Below are 17,280 nucleotides of genomic sequence, written 5' to 3' on the forward strand. Positions count from 1 at the left end.
GCGTTATGTTTCCATGTACTTGAAGATAGGAAAACACAATGATAAAGGCACACACACGTGAGCACACACTCACATGAAGATAAGCAAACTCTCTCTCACACACAATCTTATTTTAATCCTTGAGGTGTAATGATGCTATGATGCTGTTGTACAATAAACAGCTATGAACTGTACCTTCAATATGTACACACAATTTTGGAAATAATACAATATTAAAGGCCTGCATAACAAACAGTAAGTTAATGCGAGCAACCAATGAAATTCAACCACTCCTGGTAACATCTTGACATTGTATTTTTAACAATGGCCATCCTTAGTCACAAAGGATGGCAGTTTTATTTCAATGAAACATTCGTTTTTTAATAAATGCAAGAATATTTCAATTTCCATTGTAATATTACTGTAGTAATATAAGCCACCATTACAAGTTATCTTTACAGTCCAACATGTTAACTACACTCGTCTTGTGTAACACTTAAGTTTCATAGTTTCATAGTTTTTCAACAACAGTGAAGGTCTATGTTAGAGGGCTGTAAGCTACATGTGTATCAGGCTGTAGTTAAACAGGAAAAATAAGTTTGTAGATAAATGTGTAGTTTTGGTCTCTTCAGAAGAGTGTTGTTACTAGACAGATTAATAACATCAGCCTTATTTTTTATCTCAAAAGTTAACTGGACTCTACATCTATATGATAAATACAGTGGAATAAAAAGTAAAATGTTTCCCTCTGAAATGCAGTAAAGGTGTCTCACAAAAGGTTTCACACACTCTGATATTAAAGTAATGGTCTGACAGTAAATGTACAGTATATTGTTGCTTCCATCTCTGCTGATTCCTCTCTCCATCTCCAGGTGGTCACGGCCCTCTCAGGTCAATGGCGCTTTGGAGTTCTATTCCATCTACCTGTCACGTGATGGTGGACGGCCAGTGCTCGCTTATAACAGCTCAGAACTTTTTGAAGACCACACACTTCGCAACCTAACCCCCGGAACAACTTACACCATCACAGTGGCTGTAAGTGCCTTGCTCCACTCTGCAAATCATCTTTCGAATTTGTCTCCTCACCTTCATCCATACATTCGTGTGTGCGTGTGTGTGTGTCAGGCCTGCACAGGAGGTGGGTGTACCTTCAGCCCTCCCAGCCATGCTCAGACTGAGGAGAGCACCCCAGAGAATGTTCCTGCACCGCTGGTCACCCCTTTGTCCCCATATGCACTCAATGTCAGCTGGACACCTCCTGACACTCCAAATGGTGAGAGGACACACACTGACTCTGGTGCATACCCATGAACATAACCAAAAACATTCAACTATACATAAACATTTATTAACATTTGCAATAATGTTTAATTTTAGCTAAATACACACAGACACTCACAAGCTTTCAGCCATGTGACAATGTTTTCTTAAAAAAAATAAAAAAATATGACATTTTCTTAGGGGAAAGGGATTAGAAACTTGTGAGAGATGAAATGTGTAGAGAAGCGTTAACACGAATCAAGATCGGGATAAGACCGTGTGTCATTAGTTCAACTGTAAAAAATTAATTCAAGGTATCAGCATCTTCATATCTCTGGTCTATCACAGAACCCACAGATATGAAGATAGGGACACGGTTCGGGGATCCCCTACATGTGACTATGAAACAGGAGAGCATTTTGCTTTGTATGAGGGGAATCAGATGGGCGAGCAAGAGATAGAGATGAAACGGTTAGAGAAAAGGAAAAGAGGAGAACAGAAAGAGAAACTGAAAGGAGAGGAACAACACAGGGAGAAAAAGGGAAGAGACAGAGGCAGGGTGAGAGAACGTACTATTTGAGAGCGGGACAAACGGAGGCGAGCAGTGAGAGGGCAGTGCTTCACTGAGCTCCTTTAAGTGGATGAAAAGTGCTCCCTTTTGACTGAATAGAGAACTGCAGGCTGGAAGAACATAGACTCACAGTTGTCTCTATTCTTCTGATCTCCATCTAATTTACTTGCAGCCAATTAAAATCCATTGCACATAACTGGGCCAAGGTGTATTTCATGTATGTTCAATGTGAATTTGGAATTTGGCTATTGACTTGGATCTGTCTAAAAAAAAAAAAAAAAAAGAGAGAGAAAAAAGTTATTTGCACACAGTTTTATGAGTGCAGATGATCTAGAGTGAAGAGATTCAAAGTTTTCGACAGTAGAATTTCCTGCAAAATACAGTTTTGAATACTAGTAGATGAATTAATAAATAAAATTCTAACGTGGATTATCAAGGACTGTGTTAATAAATACTACATCTTATGAAACCAAATGAATTGAGTGAGGAGAACCATCTGAGGAATTCCCACCCCATTTCACTCGAACATACAACGCACTGCCACATATTATCAAATGTTACTGCCATGCTCGTTAAAGTATGTGTAATTCCATAATGCGTGTGTGTGTGTAATGTGAATAGTGTGTGTTTTACGCTTAATGCCACATGAGTGCATTTCGCACCATAAACCCTGTGATGTGTGTGCATATTAGCCTGGATAAATTACTTAAAGCTTTTCTCATCTGATGACAGAAATTTATAACAAGGGAGACACTTAATCATGATTACCCGATTATCTCATGCTTAAAACGCTTTAATTTTTACTTAAAAATGGAGAAGGGCTCAGGGCTTTTTTTTTCATTTACTCTTTTTTTCATAAATGGACAGCAACAATGACGATGATGATGGTGATGGGTTCCAAAGGACCGAGATTCTGTGTTATTTTCTCTCTCTCTCGTCCTCTCTCTCTCTCTCTTGCCCCCCTTCTCCCCAATTCCGCAGGGATTTGTGGGGGATAATCCTCTCGGGGATTAGGTCGGGGCAACACGCAGACAAAGAGGGGAAATAAGCCTGTTATGCATTCGCTGCTTCATTTCCCAACCTGTCTTTATTACAACCTATACTGATATGGGCTTATTCACACACACAAGTACACACTGACATCCACACACATATACACACACATACACTCTCACACGCATGTGATTGGCCACATTAAGAGCTTCCCAGATGTAGTTGGCGTATGTGGGGTTTTTGTGTCTTCATTTCCCTGATAGGTGTGTATATCTGTATTGAGCAATAATAAAACCCACACATGATTAAAGCAGAATAGACTCTTAGCTCTTAGCACTGATCTTTTGAGCCCCCTGTATGCATTTTTATTAAGGAAAAGCACATTTGGCACCGTACTGTTTCATTTTTTTATTAGGTGGATGTAATGTAATGTAATTATTGTGCCTGTGTGTGTGTGCCTGTATGTGTGTGTGTATCTTTGTATGTGTATGTGTGGAGCATACCTGTGTGTGGAGGAGTTTGCAGGAGCACACCTATTTGCACCCACATTGTGCGTGTGTGTGCGTGCGTGTATTCACACTGGTGCTACTGTCCTCCTGAGGGCCTTTATCTTTGTAACGCCTATGGTTACATTTGTTGTTTCAGTGCTGTTTTCATCATTGGATCACACTAGGACACATTGACTGGCAGGTCTGGAGCCTCTTAGTCAGTTTTCATTTGCATTGTAATCCAGTGACCCAGACAGCAGCCCAGCATTGCAAAGCTCACTTTGTGATCAGGATTCTTCATCATCTGGAAACTGTCCTACAATGTATGAGTGACCAGTGCAATAAAGTGTGGACAGTTTTATCAGTGACAGAGAAATGTTTTGTTTTGTAGTTAGGGTTGAAGTTACAGATCAGTGCAGAGGATGAATTTAACACATTGGTTATGTTTACATGTAAAGAGAATTAAGTGCTGGACAGAGTTACCCATGTACATTTAATACTGAAACTTGTTTGCAGTGACTCAGGTAAGCTCCTCTCATTAATAGCTGGGTAAATATATCATCAGATGTGTTCTTTTGACAGGCATTATAACCAGCTATGGTCTCTGGCTGGATGGAGTTCTCACTTTAAACACCAGTTCGTCCCAGAGGATCTTTTTGATAGAGGGACTCTCTCCATGGAGCCGACACATACTCAGGCTGCAGGCCTGTACTGCACGGGGCTGCGGCAAGGGACCAATGGTCAGTGACTCACTTCCTAGTCAACACAGTAATTAATGTATTATAATGAAATAATTTGCAAGTTCCTTTGTGAGATACAAAAACATAGGTACACATGTGGGAATGCCTACTCTAACATTTACAAAGTGTATGTGTGTTGTGCGTGCATGTGTGTGTGTGTGTTTGTGTGTGTGTGTCTCTGGATATCATAAAGGTGATCGATTCTCTCGGCTCAATAATGAGGGTTGGCGTGACAATGGTGACATTTGGTAGGAAATGCCACTCCACCTCAACGACGTCTCTGACGACAGGCCGTATTTTGGGGCATTTTTCCAATACGGACGCCATATTTGGTCAAACACTGCAAGATCAGCTGACACAGCAGAACAGGAGGAGAGGAAAGTGGGAAGGGGGTGGGGACAGGATGGAGAGGAGAAGAGGAAGAGATGGCGTGGATGGGAAAAGGAGAAGGAAGGAGTCAGGGAAGGAGGGAGTTTAAGGATAAAAGTGAAATGATGAGGATAGAGTAAATGGTCAGAGCAAAGCGAGAGATGAGGTGGAAAGCGAGGATGCGAAGGGCAGCAGAGGAGAGGCTAACAGGGCAAGTGAGACAGGAGGAAATGAGACTGAAGAAAAGAGCAGGGCGATGGTGAAAAGAGAGAAAGGGATCACTGAGTGGACTGAGAGAAAAGAAGAGAAGAATGTGGCAAAAGAAAAAATAAAAGGATGAAAGAAAGACGATAGAAAACCAGATGTGAAGGTAATGCTGGCCAGATGTGAAGAGCGGCTTAATTCCTAAACTAAAACTCGTTAAAAGTATTACATTATAGCATTATGAGTAATCCACTCAGTGCAGTACATCACCACAACCATGACCCCTATCACATGGGGGAAGATTTTATTATGTTTTTTTTGTTTTGCTTTTTTTTATTTTACTTTGATGGATGAGTGTGAGTAGAATTATAGAGTAAAATACTGTGTATAGTTTGTATGTTAACCGCTACATGTCTGTTCCTCTGTAACGCAAGTGAGCTTGTTTATCTTCTCTTTTCTTCTTTAAATCAGATGGAGGTACATACATTAGAGATGGCCCCAGAAGGTCCTATACTGCTGGAACTGACAGATCAGAGCTCTCGATCACTCCGAGCCCGCTGGACTGCCCCTCCTAGACCGAATGGGAACCTCAGCTACACACTGTACTACAAAAGCAAAGGTAATGCAACTACTCTCTCTCTCTCTCTCTCTCTCTCTCTCTCTCTCTCTCTCTCTCTCACATACACACACACACGCAAATACAGACACCACATAAACATTAGACCTGAACATACACACATAGCAGGACACATACAAAAAAAACCCACAAGAGATCAAATGTGACTCTATTTATAACATATTCACTCACCAGGTATTAAACAATGTTGATTATGCCTTACACACAGCCTCCGTTGCCCAGTATTTTCATGTAGCTGTACAACAACTCCAGTTAGACATTATACATTTTGCTGTTATGTTTATCATGTTAATCAGATAAGAGGGAGTTTTTTTCAAATTATACCATGTCATTACTCAAACCTCAGAAACTAAGCTAAAAAGGTCTCTACATTTTGCTTATTGCTAGACTCTAATGTTCTGAGGTCACAAGTGTCCTGGATGGAAAGTGGACACAAAAACTAGAGGTGGACAGTGAAGAAATTAGTAGGTCAATGCTGGTGGTCGCCTTGTAATAGACTAAAGATGATAAAAGTAATTTTGGTAATATTTCTAAAGTATGTTTCTTGTATGCCAGTTTCAGATAAGCAGTATAGAAAAAGGATGGGTGGATGTTTTTTGGATGTAAGAGAGATGGACACCTTATGGTGGAAACACCTTTGAATGTAATGTAATGTGGCCCAGTACAACACCACCAGCCTTTACAACCTTAGCTACAAGCATAAAGTAGAATTGTCATCTTTCTGACTGAAAAGCTGAAACTGAAAAAATTATAAGCTTCAAAAGAGTAGAATTCATGGTAGAGCCGTTGTATAGGATTTCATTAGACTACACAGGTGTACCTAATAAAATGACCAGTGAGAGTAATACAGTAGCCACAGTTGCTTTCCTCTGAGCACAATTAATATTATTATTTAAAACTGTCTAGTGGATTTTGTGATGACATTTTTTTCAGAGATGAGTAGAACAGTAACATGGATAAAGATACACACACACACACACACACACACACACACACACACACACACACACACACACACATTCCTCACTGACTGAGGGCTGAAGACTGACAACTGAAAGTCGGGCATGAAATGTGGAAGTCAAAGAAGGAGTAATCAAACCAGAGTGATATAGAGAAGACAAGGTTTTTTGATATTGCCACTGACTTGAGAGGCAAGATGATATAGGAGTCCAGAGCAAAACAGTGGTATGAGGATTGGAGAAAGAACAAAGACAAGTAGCAGTGAAACAATAGTATACAGAGAAAGCAGAGATGAGAGCACATATTTACATAGATGTTTTAGAAAGAATTGCATGTAAAAACAACATAAGACACGAAGAACAACAAAACAGAAGAGGAGAACTGGACATAGACGGAGAAGGTGGAAGAAGAAAATTGAACAAGATGAGAAACAGTGGAACACACTCATCCTTTAACTTACACATATTCACCAAGTGTCTCTCTCCCTCTCTGTTACACACACACACACAGAGTCAGAGACTTTGATCTGCGCCTCACAGAGGAATAGACAGATTAAAATGAGTGGAGAGAAGGATAGAAGAGGTGTGGAAGAAAGAGAGAGGTTGTGTTTTGCTCTAGTTACCCATAACCCCTTGTTTCTTTGATACACACTGCCTTCATTAGTTCACACAGAACTGATATGTGTTTGTGCACGTGTGTGTGTGTGTGTGTGTGTCCATCTAAATATATTGGATAGGCTTCCATGGTGTAATTTTCTGATCCTTTTTCTTTGACTATCCTTGCATAACCTCGATATGGAGGCCTCTCTCTTTTGATCACTCTCACTTAATCTCAGTCAGTATTCCTCTCCCTTGAACTCTTTTATCTTTTATGAATCGCTTTTCTGCCATCACTGTGATGACTCTAATAAATAAATGTGCCATGAAAATAATCTGTGTAAGACATCACCGTCTTCCTCCTCACTAGATATATAGAGCTTGCTTGGCCTAAGACCTTACATGCCTGTCTTTGTGTGACTCTCTGTCTCTTAGATGGTGATGGTGTGGTAGATGGAAATACAGCAGCCGGCAGCTGGTTGTCTGTGACTGACCTACAGCCTTACACCAACTACAGCTTCTGGATCAGAGGGTGTAACACACAGGGATGTGTTGAGAGCCTGCCACTCAATGTTACTACACCCCCAGCAGGTACACACACCCACAACAAATAGTAAACAATTTCCTCCCACCACCAGAGTATGTGTTACGAGCTTGATTTGGAAATCTAAGCACACAGCCAACATATAAATCTATATGTCCTGATCAGATACATATTTATATATTATATGTTAAAGGGACTCATCACCTTCATAAATATTAAAAATAAAGGGTTGCATTAATGTGCAAATGCATGGCATAATTTTCAGATTTATTCAGAAACTTATGGTAAGTAGATTTCATCCTGACATCTAAGCAAGTGGTCCATTCACCCAGTCACATGTAGGAAGGTTCATTTTGAGCTTTGAGTGCAGGCATGACCCATCAAACATGTATTGTACATCCAACAAGTGTTCTTCAAGTTAATTGATCAATGCAATTTATATGTTTATTATTGTATTTGTATATATTGTATTGTATTTATATGTTTTGAAGGACTGTGAACTGGGTATAAAATCATGTGTTTTTGCATGTTTGTATGTTTTTGCACTGGCTACTTAAGTAACTAACTGACTACTAACAGTGTGGAAACAATCAGCATGATGCAGCCAGTGAATGACTAAAACATGACAGTCACATAGCCAGGGATAGAAGATTCCTTCCTTTGAGAAAAAATGGCGTCCTTTGGAAGAAGGCACTTTTGTCGACCTCTGAATTGTCTGTGCTCTAAATTGAATGCCTATAATTGTAGCTTTGTTTCGGACTCTACACACACAAGAATGAACCAGGGTAACACTTTTATCTCATTACTCTGATTTTACATGCTATTCTCGTGAACTAGAAAGTTCATTTTAATAGCTTGCATTGCAAAAGAAAATTAATAATTATTTAGTACATACACATGCACATCATTGACTTCACCTAATGGTCTGAATACATACATCTGATTTTACCCAGCCTCTTTCTGTGTGTTTTTGTGTGTGTGTTTGTGTGTGTGTGTGTGTGTGTGCGTGTGTGTGTGTGTGTGTGTGTGTGTAGAAGGCTGATTGTGCATACTAATAAATGTCAAAGCTGATCAGAGCAGATAATGGTAACCACGCAGTAACAACAGACACACCTATAAACACCACATATTTTACCACTTTAGCTAACGTTTAAGTGTTGAATACATACACATGGACACACACCACACCCATGTCTTAGTCAGAGAACAACAAAAGACAGACTTCGGAAAGTTCTACTGTTCAAGTTCAAAACAAAGGCATAAGAAAGTATAAATTTTAAATACCAGACGTTTCCTCTCTTTCTATCTCTCTTTCTACCTCTGTGCCTCTGGCATCTCTTTAGACTTCTTTAAGGCAAACTGTCTTGATGCGTCCTTGTTCTATGAAAGAACAGAGAGAAGATAGCCGAGCAAGAGACAGAAGAGCAGAGGAGGAGGAGAGCAGAGAGAGAGAAGTGAACATAAAAGTGCATAGTTTAAAACGATTAGTGACACCTCTGATATTGTACCTGCTAACACAGCATGAGAGAGACACAGGCTCACCAACAGTGTGTGTCTTTGTGATGTATGTGTTTTGTGTGTGTGTGTGTGTGTGTGTGTGTGTGTGTGTGTGTGTGTGTGTGTGTGTGTCTCAAAGAAGCGGAATCAATGTGTTTCAAGAATTACACACACGAATACTTTCCCTCTGAAGAACACACACACTTGGGAAATGGCCTACTGATCTACAGTAGGATCTTCTTTATTAAAAAATAGAAACTAGGATGGGCATTGAAAACATTTTGATTATAAATTCTAATTTGGATTTATCTTATTGATCCAGTAATTTATCAAATGTTTTTTGGCTGTAAAAACATGTTTTGTTTTTTTTTAACAATCATTAAACTGGCAAAAATATAAATCACTAGTGCTTTGGATCTACAAGAAAGTGAAAACAAACACCACCCGCACTTGACATCCTTAAATGCTGAATGTAGGTGGCACTTCACAGTTTCCACATGTTGATTTTTTGATTTTGTTCTAATTTTTCTGTTTTCAAGTCCAAGCTGTCCTTTTTTAAAACAGATTTATAACAAATGAATCAGTAAGTCTTTAGCACCAGCAACCTACATATACACACATAAATGCACAAAAAGGGAAGAGAGGAAGAGACAAAGTGGACGTAAAGGTACTGACAAAACTATACAGACAAAGCTGTAAACAGTCACAATGTAAGCCCTTAACAAAACTGCACAAATACACACAAACATGCACACACACACACACACACACACACACACACACACACACACACACACACACACACACACACACACACACACTCACACATATGTAGATGGGTCTTGGCATAAAATTGTGTGTGTGTGTGTGTGTGTGTGAGTGTGTCATGTTTTTAAAATGTGTGTTTCTGTACATGCTCTAAGATAATGAATGGTGATTTATGTTGGTGAACCACCACTGATGTATTCTGAGCCAGTATTCAAAGATCATTTTGTGTGTGTGTGTGTGTGTGTGTGTGTGTGTGTGTGTGTGTGTGTGTGTGTGTGTGTGTGTGTGTGTGTGTGTGTGTGTGTGTAACAGCCATCTTTCCGATAAGATGTCTTCAGCAATCAGTCTTGTTGTAGTGGACAGAGACCAGTGTGTTTGATTGAAGGGTCACTTTATACATCAAAGGGCCTACTCTTATTTCACATAGTCAACACTATGGTCACTCTCATTTTCTCCTTGTGTTTGTTGTCCTTATCTCTTTCTTATTCTGTCTTTCCTTGCATCTTCTCTGTTTCTGTTAAGAGCTCAGCAATCTTACTGAATCAAGATGTTTTTACTGATTTTCCAACACTAACAGTATGCTATCATGTTCAGCTGGAGGAGAGGGGCTCTACTGAGAGAGCAGGGTCATAACACTGTGTTTATGTGCATGTTTGTGTGTGTGCAAGACAGACAAGTTGTGATATATCAGTAAGTCTGAAGGCTCGTTGTGGCATTCTCTTTTCAAGGTATATTTTTGTTCTCCCCCTCTGTCCTCTCTTCACTCCCGTCTCCTCTTTCTACAGCTATCTCTTCTTTTTACACTCCACTCCAAGCAGAGCCATATCTATATGGAGGGCAGTCTTTTAGAATGCAGTTGAGCAATGTCAATATAAAATTTACATATTTTAAAAAATCTTTCTTTTGTATATTTTCTTTTTTTCTTTGCTCTTTTTGTTTACTCCTCATCTGTTCTTATTCAATCCCTTCATCTCCTTACTCATCACCTGTTCCCTCATACTGTCTCCCTCTCACCATCTTTTCTCTCTCTCCTCATAGCCCCAGATGGGTTGTCATCTCCAACATTGGTACATGCAGCTAGTGACAGTCTGAATGTCTCCTGGTACCCTCCTGCCCACCCCAACGCACCGGGCCCACTCCGCTACAGCCTGCAAATGAGGACATCCCCACAGAGGCCAGTGATAAGGTGAGAGAGAGAGCATTAAATGTAGACACACAGTAGATAAACAGTTGGACAAGTTTGCAAGTCCACAGGACATGCAAGTGGTCTGAGACTTAGACATGTGATAATAAACAGCAAGAAGAAAATGACAGTCACTCTCAGATACATATCACATATATTCATCTAAAAATGTGAGCATGCAGATATGCATATACATGTACATACAAAGGGATACATTATACAGCGCAGCTGAATATGTCACACCAATATGACAGACCATCATAAAAACAGAGAGGGAATGAGGCGGTGAGACGGGGGTAGAGTCAAAAAGACAAAAAATCAGAGACGGGGCAGAGGGAGAAAATGTGATAGAATAAAAAGGAGAGAGGGTGTGCATCTGATATGTATTCATTACATGCTTCCTGACAACAAATTGCAATTTAATCCAAGAAGAGGAGGCTCTCATTCTGTGGTAATAAATAAATGACTAGCTACATGTATTATATATCAGACAGCCATGCCCTCCTCCTCTTCTGCTATGGAAATCTCATTGTTCCCTGATTTATTCATTCATTCATCCCTTCTATCTATCTGATGCTAAATGGTCAACGGTCCCTCATTTATGACAATATTCTTTTACTTTGTCGTAGATTCTTTTGTATGATTATATGATATGGGCTCAGGTATGACATGGGGTTGTGATGAAAAGCTTTGAAAATATTGCACATATTGCCAAGATAGTCACTGTTTAGTGATCATGAAATGTGTCTCTTGACTTTGATAACATCACACTTAAAATGGAATTAATTTAGAAAGAACTCATTGGAATACATAAAACAGATACAACAAGTTTTCTTGCAATAAGCTACTGTCTTATATGATATTTAATATGGACTAACCATGTTCCACGTACAAAACTGTTATCTCCAGGTAACCTTTTATTACTAAACACAAAATAAATACTTTGTGGTTGTTCACATCTTTGTCATCTTTCACCTCTGACCAAATTTCCAAAATCATTCATCCTGGAGTGGTTGCCACATGTGCACTATAAAAATGGTTAATTTATGTTGTCTAAATAATATTGGGATCAGTTTTATATTTAATTTCTGTTTAAGAAGCATGTGAGGGCAGAAACTGATTCTCTGTGGAGCTGCTCAGTGCTGAATCTATGTGATTGGGCATTAAAGAGCAAAACAGAAGATGCTGGATAAAGTTGAAAGATAATTTTTTTGGGCTAAGATTGAAGTTAAAGAGTTGCTAAATATTAAAAAAACATGAAAATAAATCATAACATCAACCATGGCCATGTCAAATGGCATCCATAGCAATGGTAAAGTAGTGGTGACAATTAAGTTCATACTGTTTACCACATACATATACCACATGTTGGTCAGATCCAATTGTTCATCAGGAACAGTGCATGTGGAGTTCTCTAAGTACTAGATTAGATCACCATTTGTAAAATAAATTGGCTGTCTGTGTTTGACCACCTGTTTGATTCCTCCATAGCACATTTTGACCAGATCTGACTGTGTGTCAACACATGTATTTATGTCTGTGTCCATCTATTCCTAGGCTTGTAGAAAACGCAACAGACACCTTTTCCTATCATGTAGAGGGCCTGTTGCCGTACACGCAGTACCTGTTTAGAGTGGTGGTTTCACACACACATGGGCACACAGCTGGACCCTGGGCAACCCTGCGCACTGCAGAGGACAGTAAGTACAGTACATACAGTACTCATACACACAAGTTGCACATGTAAAATTTTAACCTATTTACTAAGCATAGATAAATGCATTTACACAACAATTCCGGTGCACACAGACAATGCAAAAACCGCAAAAGAGAAAAGCCACTGATGAATAACCATGAAAAAAAGACACATTATTCCTTTTGTCATCATGAACAGGCTTGATGTTCCTTTAGAGAAACACTCAGTACTGCTGTTCTGTAGGCTGCCTGTTGGCAGTGGTTGGTGGCAGTGTGTTTTCATACTCAATTGTGATGCCTGGGTGCTCATGTCAGTAGTCCTGCCGAGTTTTGCAAGTGACTGGGTGGCAGGTGGCTGGCAGCAGCTGTTTGCTAGTTGGCCTCTGCCACCAATTGGCCGTCAGTGCTGCTGAGTCAAAGTTAAACTCAAGGAGTCTGACAGATCTCCTGATTTTAGGTGATGATCTAAACAATGCTCTCGAACATTAAACATATGGCCTGTGGTGTGGAAAACAGAGTCTCTGCCCAGTTTTCTTTTATTCCCTGGAAGCCTCCAAGGTTTTGTTTTATACAAGTGTGTTCATTTGTAGATGTTAGTGGAGGCGCTCAATATGATCAAGACAATAAGGAAGAAAGACAGCCACAGAATGTACTAAAAATGAAGAAGGTGATGGAAACACTGGCACAAGCAAGATTGAGTGAAACACACTGACAAAGTGAGATTTGCATACTGTAAGGTGTGTGTCTGTGTGTGAGTGACCTAGCCAGTGTCATTGTGGGCTAATTGCTGTAATAGAATCATATTAGCCACTGGAACAGCCTCCTCAGTGCAAAGTTATAAATTAATTAGTACCACGCTATTATCACATACATTATCATTAAGCAGCTGAGATTTGCATACATTGGATACATACTCATGTGTACACACACAGAAATGTGTTCGTACACATATGTGTGCAGTGTAGATTTACATGAACACAAATGCAGTTGCACACAGTGATACGAGCACAAAATCATTCTGACACACACAACTGCAGACATTTAGGATGCATTAAATTATGGCCCTCTGCTTTTCTCTTTGCTATGCAGAATTGAATTCCCTCTAGCAAACATACACGGACACACACACACACACACATTCCCCAGGTCAGCTTTTATAACACCTTTTTCCATGTACTCAACAATTATAGATAAGGTGGACAATATTTGTGTTTTTGTTTGTGTGTTCACCTATGTTAATGTGAAAGTGAAAATGGGCAGCTTTACGTGCGTGTGTGTCTGTATGTGTGTGTGTGGACTGTAATAGATGTCCATTCAATCACACTGTACCCCACCGTTCAAACCTCTATCCCTCTCTTTCACCTCTTTCTGCCTCTCTCAGACTCCCACATACACGCACACGCACACACACACACACAAACTGAGAACATGTGTCATACACACACACCTCCTTGTCCTCCTTATCAATCACACACCTCCTCGCGCTCACAAGCAATAACACACACTCTTGAAGTTTCATGCAGACAAACTATCTACTTCCATCTCTGTTTAACTGGAACTGAACTGATAGGGCTGAAGTTCAAAAAGTCTACAAAGCAAGACGCAGCAACAGATCAATCAGCATTAATCAATAATGCATTACCTTTTATCATGAAAACACAGGGCTCTGGGATGCTATTTAACCTGCACCCAGTTGAGACATTCAGCCATAGAAATGTTTCACATACAATGTTCACATTCATTCCTATTCACAGCTCCCTGTTTCGTAATTAAAATGATTACTAATAATTAAATGTCTCATTTTACATTTGAATGTTAACATCCATTCATGGACATACGCTATTGTTTAAGCGGGAAAATGTCCAATCACCACAATAATAGAATACATGATAGGTATGGAAGCTTGTAATAAGATGGGATTTAAACCCGTGATGGGAGAAAGCCTAATGTAGCCAGACTGGATTTTCCTAACAGTGATGTGTAATTTGTCACCATAAACCCATCCTCTCGTCATCTTGGCAGTGACAGGAAAGGCTGCATTCTCCTCCTAATCTCCTCTCCCACACGCTACAAAAAATGACAACCATAACAAGCACTTTAACATTTCATTCAGTGTGAGTTCATGTATATCAAGGCCAATGGTTATAATGTGATTGTTGTTGTCTTAGTTTAGGGGCAGTCATACATAAAGAATTCACTCTCACAAACACAAGTACATAAAATCTTAACTTGGCAATAAACCGAACAATCATACTCATAAACGCACACACATTCATATGTATGATCAAGTGACTTACAGGAGACTGAATACACATGCTCATTTTTTATAGTGTAGGGGTCCTTTGGGTTTTACCCCTTTCGGAAGAGATCCCTCTAACTTGATCTGTGTGTATATGTGTGAGCTGTAACCTTGCAAGGTTTCCATGTTGTTAAAGAACTGCATATACATTAGTGTATGTTAACATGGACCTTCATTAATAATATGGATCCAAGTATATATTCTCTTTTATGACTTCAGCCCCTTCTCTGTTTCCCTGAGTGTTTTTGTATATTTTCTCTTTTTTCTGTCTCTCTCCATTTGTCACACCTGTTTCTCATACTCTGTCAAAAAGAAGAAGTGAAGCCCAGTCTGCAAAAAGACAGAAAGACAGCCTAGGTACTTGACTATTTAGAGACAGAAGGGAGAATAGAGAGAAAAGAAGATAAGAATTGGGAGGAAAAGTGAGGAAAAAATGAAGAGAGCAAAAAGGTAAAATGAGGAATTGAGGAAAAAAGAGGAAGAGAAGAGGCGGCTAATGACAGAACAGAGAAAGAGAGACCCACGCTTCCTCCTTTCCTTTTTATCATTCCATTAAAGTTTTATATCCATCTTTTTAATGTAATTTGGTCCCTATGAATTCCTGCTGCTGCAGAACAGACAGACGGCTCCTGTGAACATAAACTCTAGCCGTGTTGGACAGCTCCCTTTCCTCTGTCTACTCCCATGTTCACACCAGCTAAGTGATCTAAGACAGAGAGAGAGACAGTGTGTGTGTGTGTGTGTGTGTGTGTGTGTGTGTGTGTGTGCTATAGAAAGTATGAATAAAGCACTGTTTTGATAAAATGATCTTAGCCAGGCAGTCTTATAAAAGTGATTTTGTGTGTGTGTGTGTGTGTGTGTGTGAGTGTGAGAGAGAGTGAGAGAGAGAAAGAGAGAGAGAGAAAGAGAGAGCTTTAAAAACACAGTTTTACCAAACTGAAATTAAAGCAGAGTGGGAAAGAAGAAAAACAGGACAGAAATGAGGTTAGAGGTAATGACAGAACACAAAGAATTCATGTTATTTAATGAATGAGTGACTGCATTAATAAAATAATACTCTACCTTACTTCCCAGTATTCTGTTCACATGGTTTTCCCAAGGAAATGTTGAAGAAATGTGAGCATTATCCCATTGTTATTTTGCATATCACAAGGTAACGAGAATATATTATGTACGCTATTACATACTCAGTACCTGAACATGTATGTATATGTTGCTTATTTTTGTGTTAATGATAGCGCCAGAACCAATGGGAAAATATGCAGTTATTTAAATAAACTCTCAACAGTCACATGCTGAAGGGTGTTTTTTGTTATGTTATATATTAGTACCTAAAACTTACACCAAGGTTTTCTGCTGCACTGAAGCGTCACTGATGTCCTTCACTTGTAAGTTGCTTTGGATAAAAGTGTCCAACAAATGAGTAAATTTAATGTAAATGTAATGTCTTTATTTGCGTTCCTTACTAAACCCAATCATTTCCGCTGATTTGACACACCAGCATATTTCTACATTATATTTCAAAAGCCATATATTACTTTGCAACTTCTTGTTTGCTGCCTGTAATTCAGGATCCATCACGAGGTTAGAATTAAATTAATCACTACAAATAGTAAGTGTCCAAAAAGGATATTGAAAATTTTGAATGATTGACATTTCAAAGGTATCATGATGGTCGTAGTTACTCAAAGGCTAATGCACATCTCACATACTCATGATGTTATGGATACAAATCAAGTTCATGACCTTGGTCATACATCATACATCTCACTGCCTCTTCAGTGTCTTCTAAAGCAGCAATGACATTAAGTAATCTGTAGAAAAAGTAAAGATATGAAATGCAATGTAAATTCTCACCGTATTGCTTGTCACGTTTTGACACCGTGTCGTAAGCATCTTGATAACAGTAAAGCTCAGCATTTGTCCTCATTATGACTCCTAGGAGCCTCGACTCACCTTCAAAAGCCCAGTCACCCACACACACACACACACACACACACACACACACACACACACAGAACCCTTTGCAAGGCTAAAAATAATACCCTTCCTCTTCTCTTCACATGGATACACACAGATGTACACACTTAAATATACACCTACACACACATACACAAAAACATGCACAAGAAGCTGCATAACATGTATCCACCCACAAGAACACATGCATACGCACAAACACTCACACACTCCTTCTACCCCCTCTCCCAGCCCTTGTCAGTTGATTGTGTTATTACTATGCTAACCAAATCCTTATAAATGTGATTTAAAGCTTGGCGGCCCTGCTCTCCTGTTTTAGCCTTCTGCTACTGTGTTTTACTGGAGAGAGGAGGAGTACGGGTGGGAGGTGTGGGGGGGGGGATGAAGGGTGAGGGGGAAGAAAGAGGGAAAGGCATGGGAAATGAAAAGGTGGGAGAGGCAGGGGAGAGAGAAAAGGTAAAAGGGTATGGGAGACAGGAGAAAAGATGAGCACTGGAGAGAGGGAGAATGAGAGATG

General features: G+C 39.6%; 1 protein-coding gene across 2 annotated transcripts in view; it reads left to right on the forward strand.

Moving 5' to 3' along the window:
* ush2a (Usher syndrome 2A (autosomal recessive, mild)) overlaps window positions 1–17,280 on the forward strand; it is a 208,550-nt gene that overhangs the window by 99,338 nt on the left and 91,932 nt on the right. For both annotated transcript variants that reach the window (XM_071488074.1, XM_071488073.1), the window contains 7 exons: window positions 852–1,014; window positions 1,105–1,252; window positions 3,874–4,031; window positions 5,076–5,223; window positions 7,233–7,388; window positions 10,645–10,792; window positions 12,347–12,489. In XM_071488074.1, the coding sequence (XP_071344175.1) occupies window positions 852–1,014; window positions 1,105–1,252; window positions 3,874–4,031; window positions 5,076–5,223; window positions 7,233–7,388; window positions 10,645–10,792; window positions 12,347–12,489 (1,064 nt within the window). The remainder of the gene's footprint in view (window positions 1–851; window positions 1,015–1,104; window positions 1,253–3,873; window positions 4,032–5,075; window positions 5,224–7,232; window positions 7,389–10,644; window positions 10,793–12,346; window positions 12,490–17,280) is intronic.

This window comes from Trachinotus anak, unplaced genomic scaffold, assembly GCF_046630095.1.
Source record: "Trachinotus anak isolate AG129_WGS33_773 ecotype Australia unplaced genomic scaffold, CSIRO_AGI_Tana_v1 ptg000011l, whole genome shotgun sequence".
NCBI classification, from domain to species: domain Eukaryota; kingdom Metazoa; phylum Chordata; class Actinopteri; order Carangiformes; family Carangidae; genus Trachinotus; species Trachinotus anak.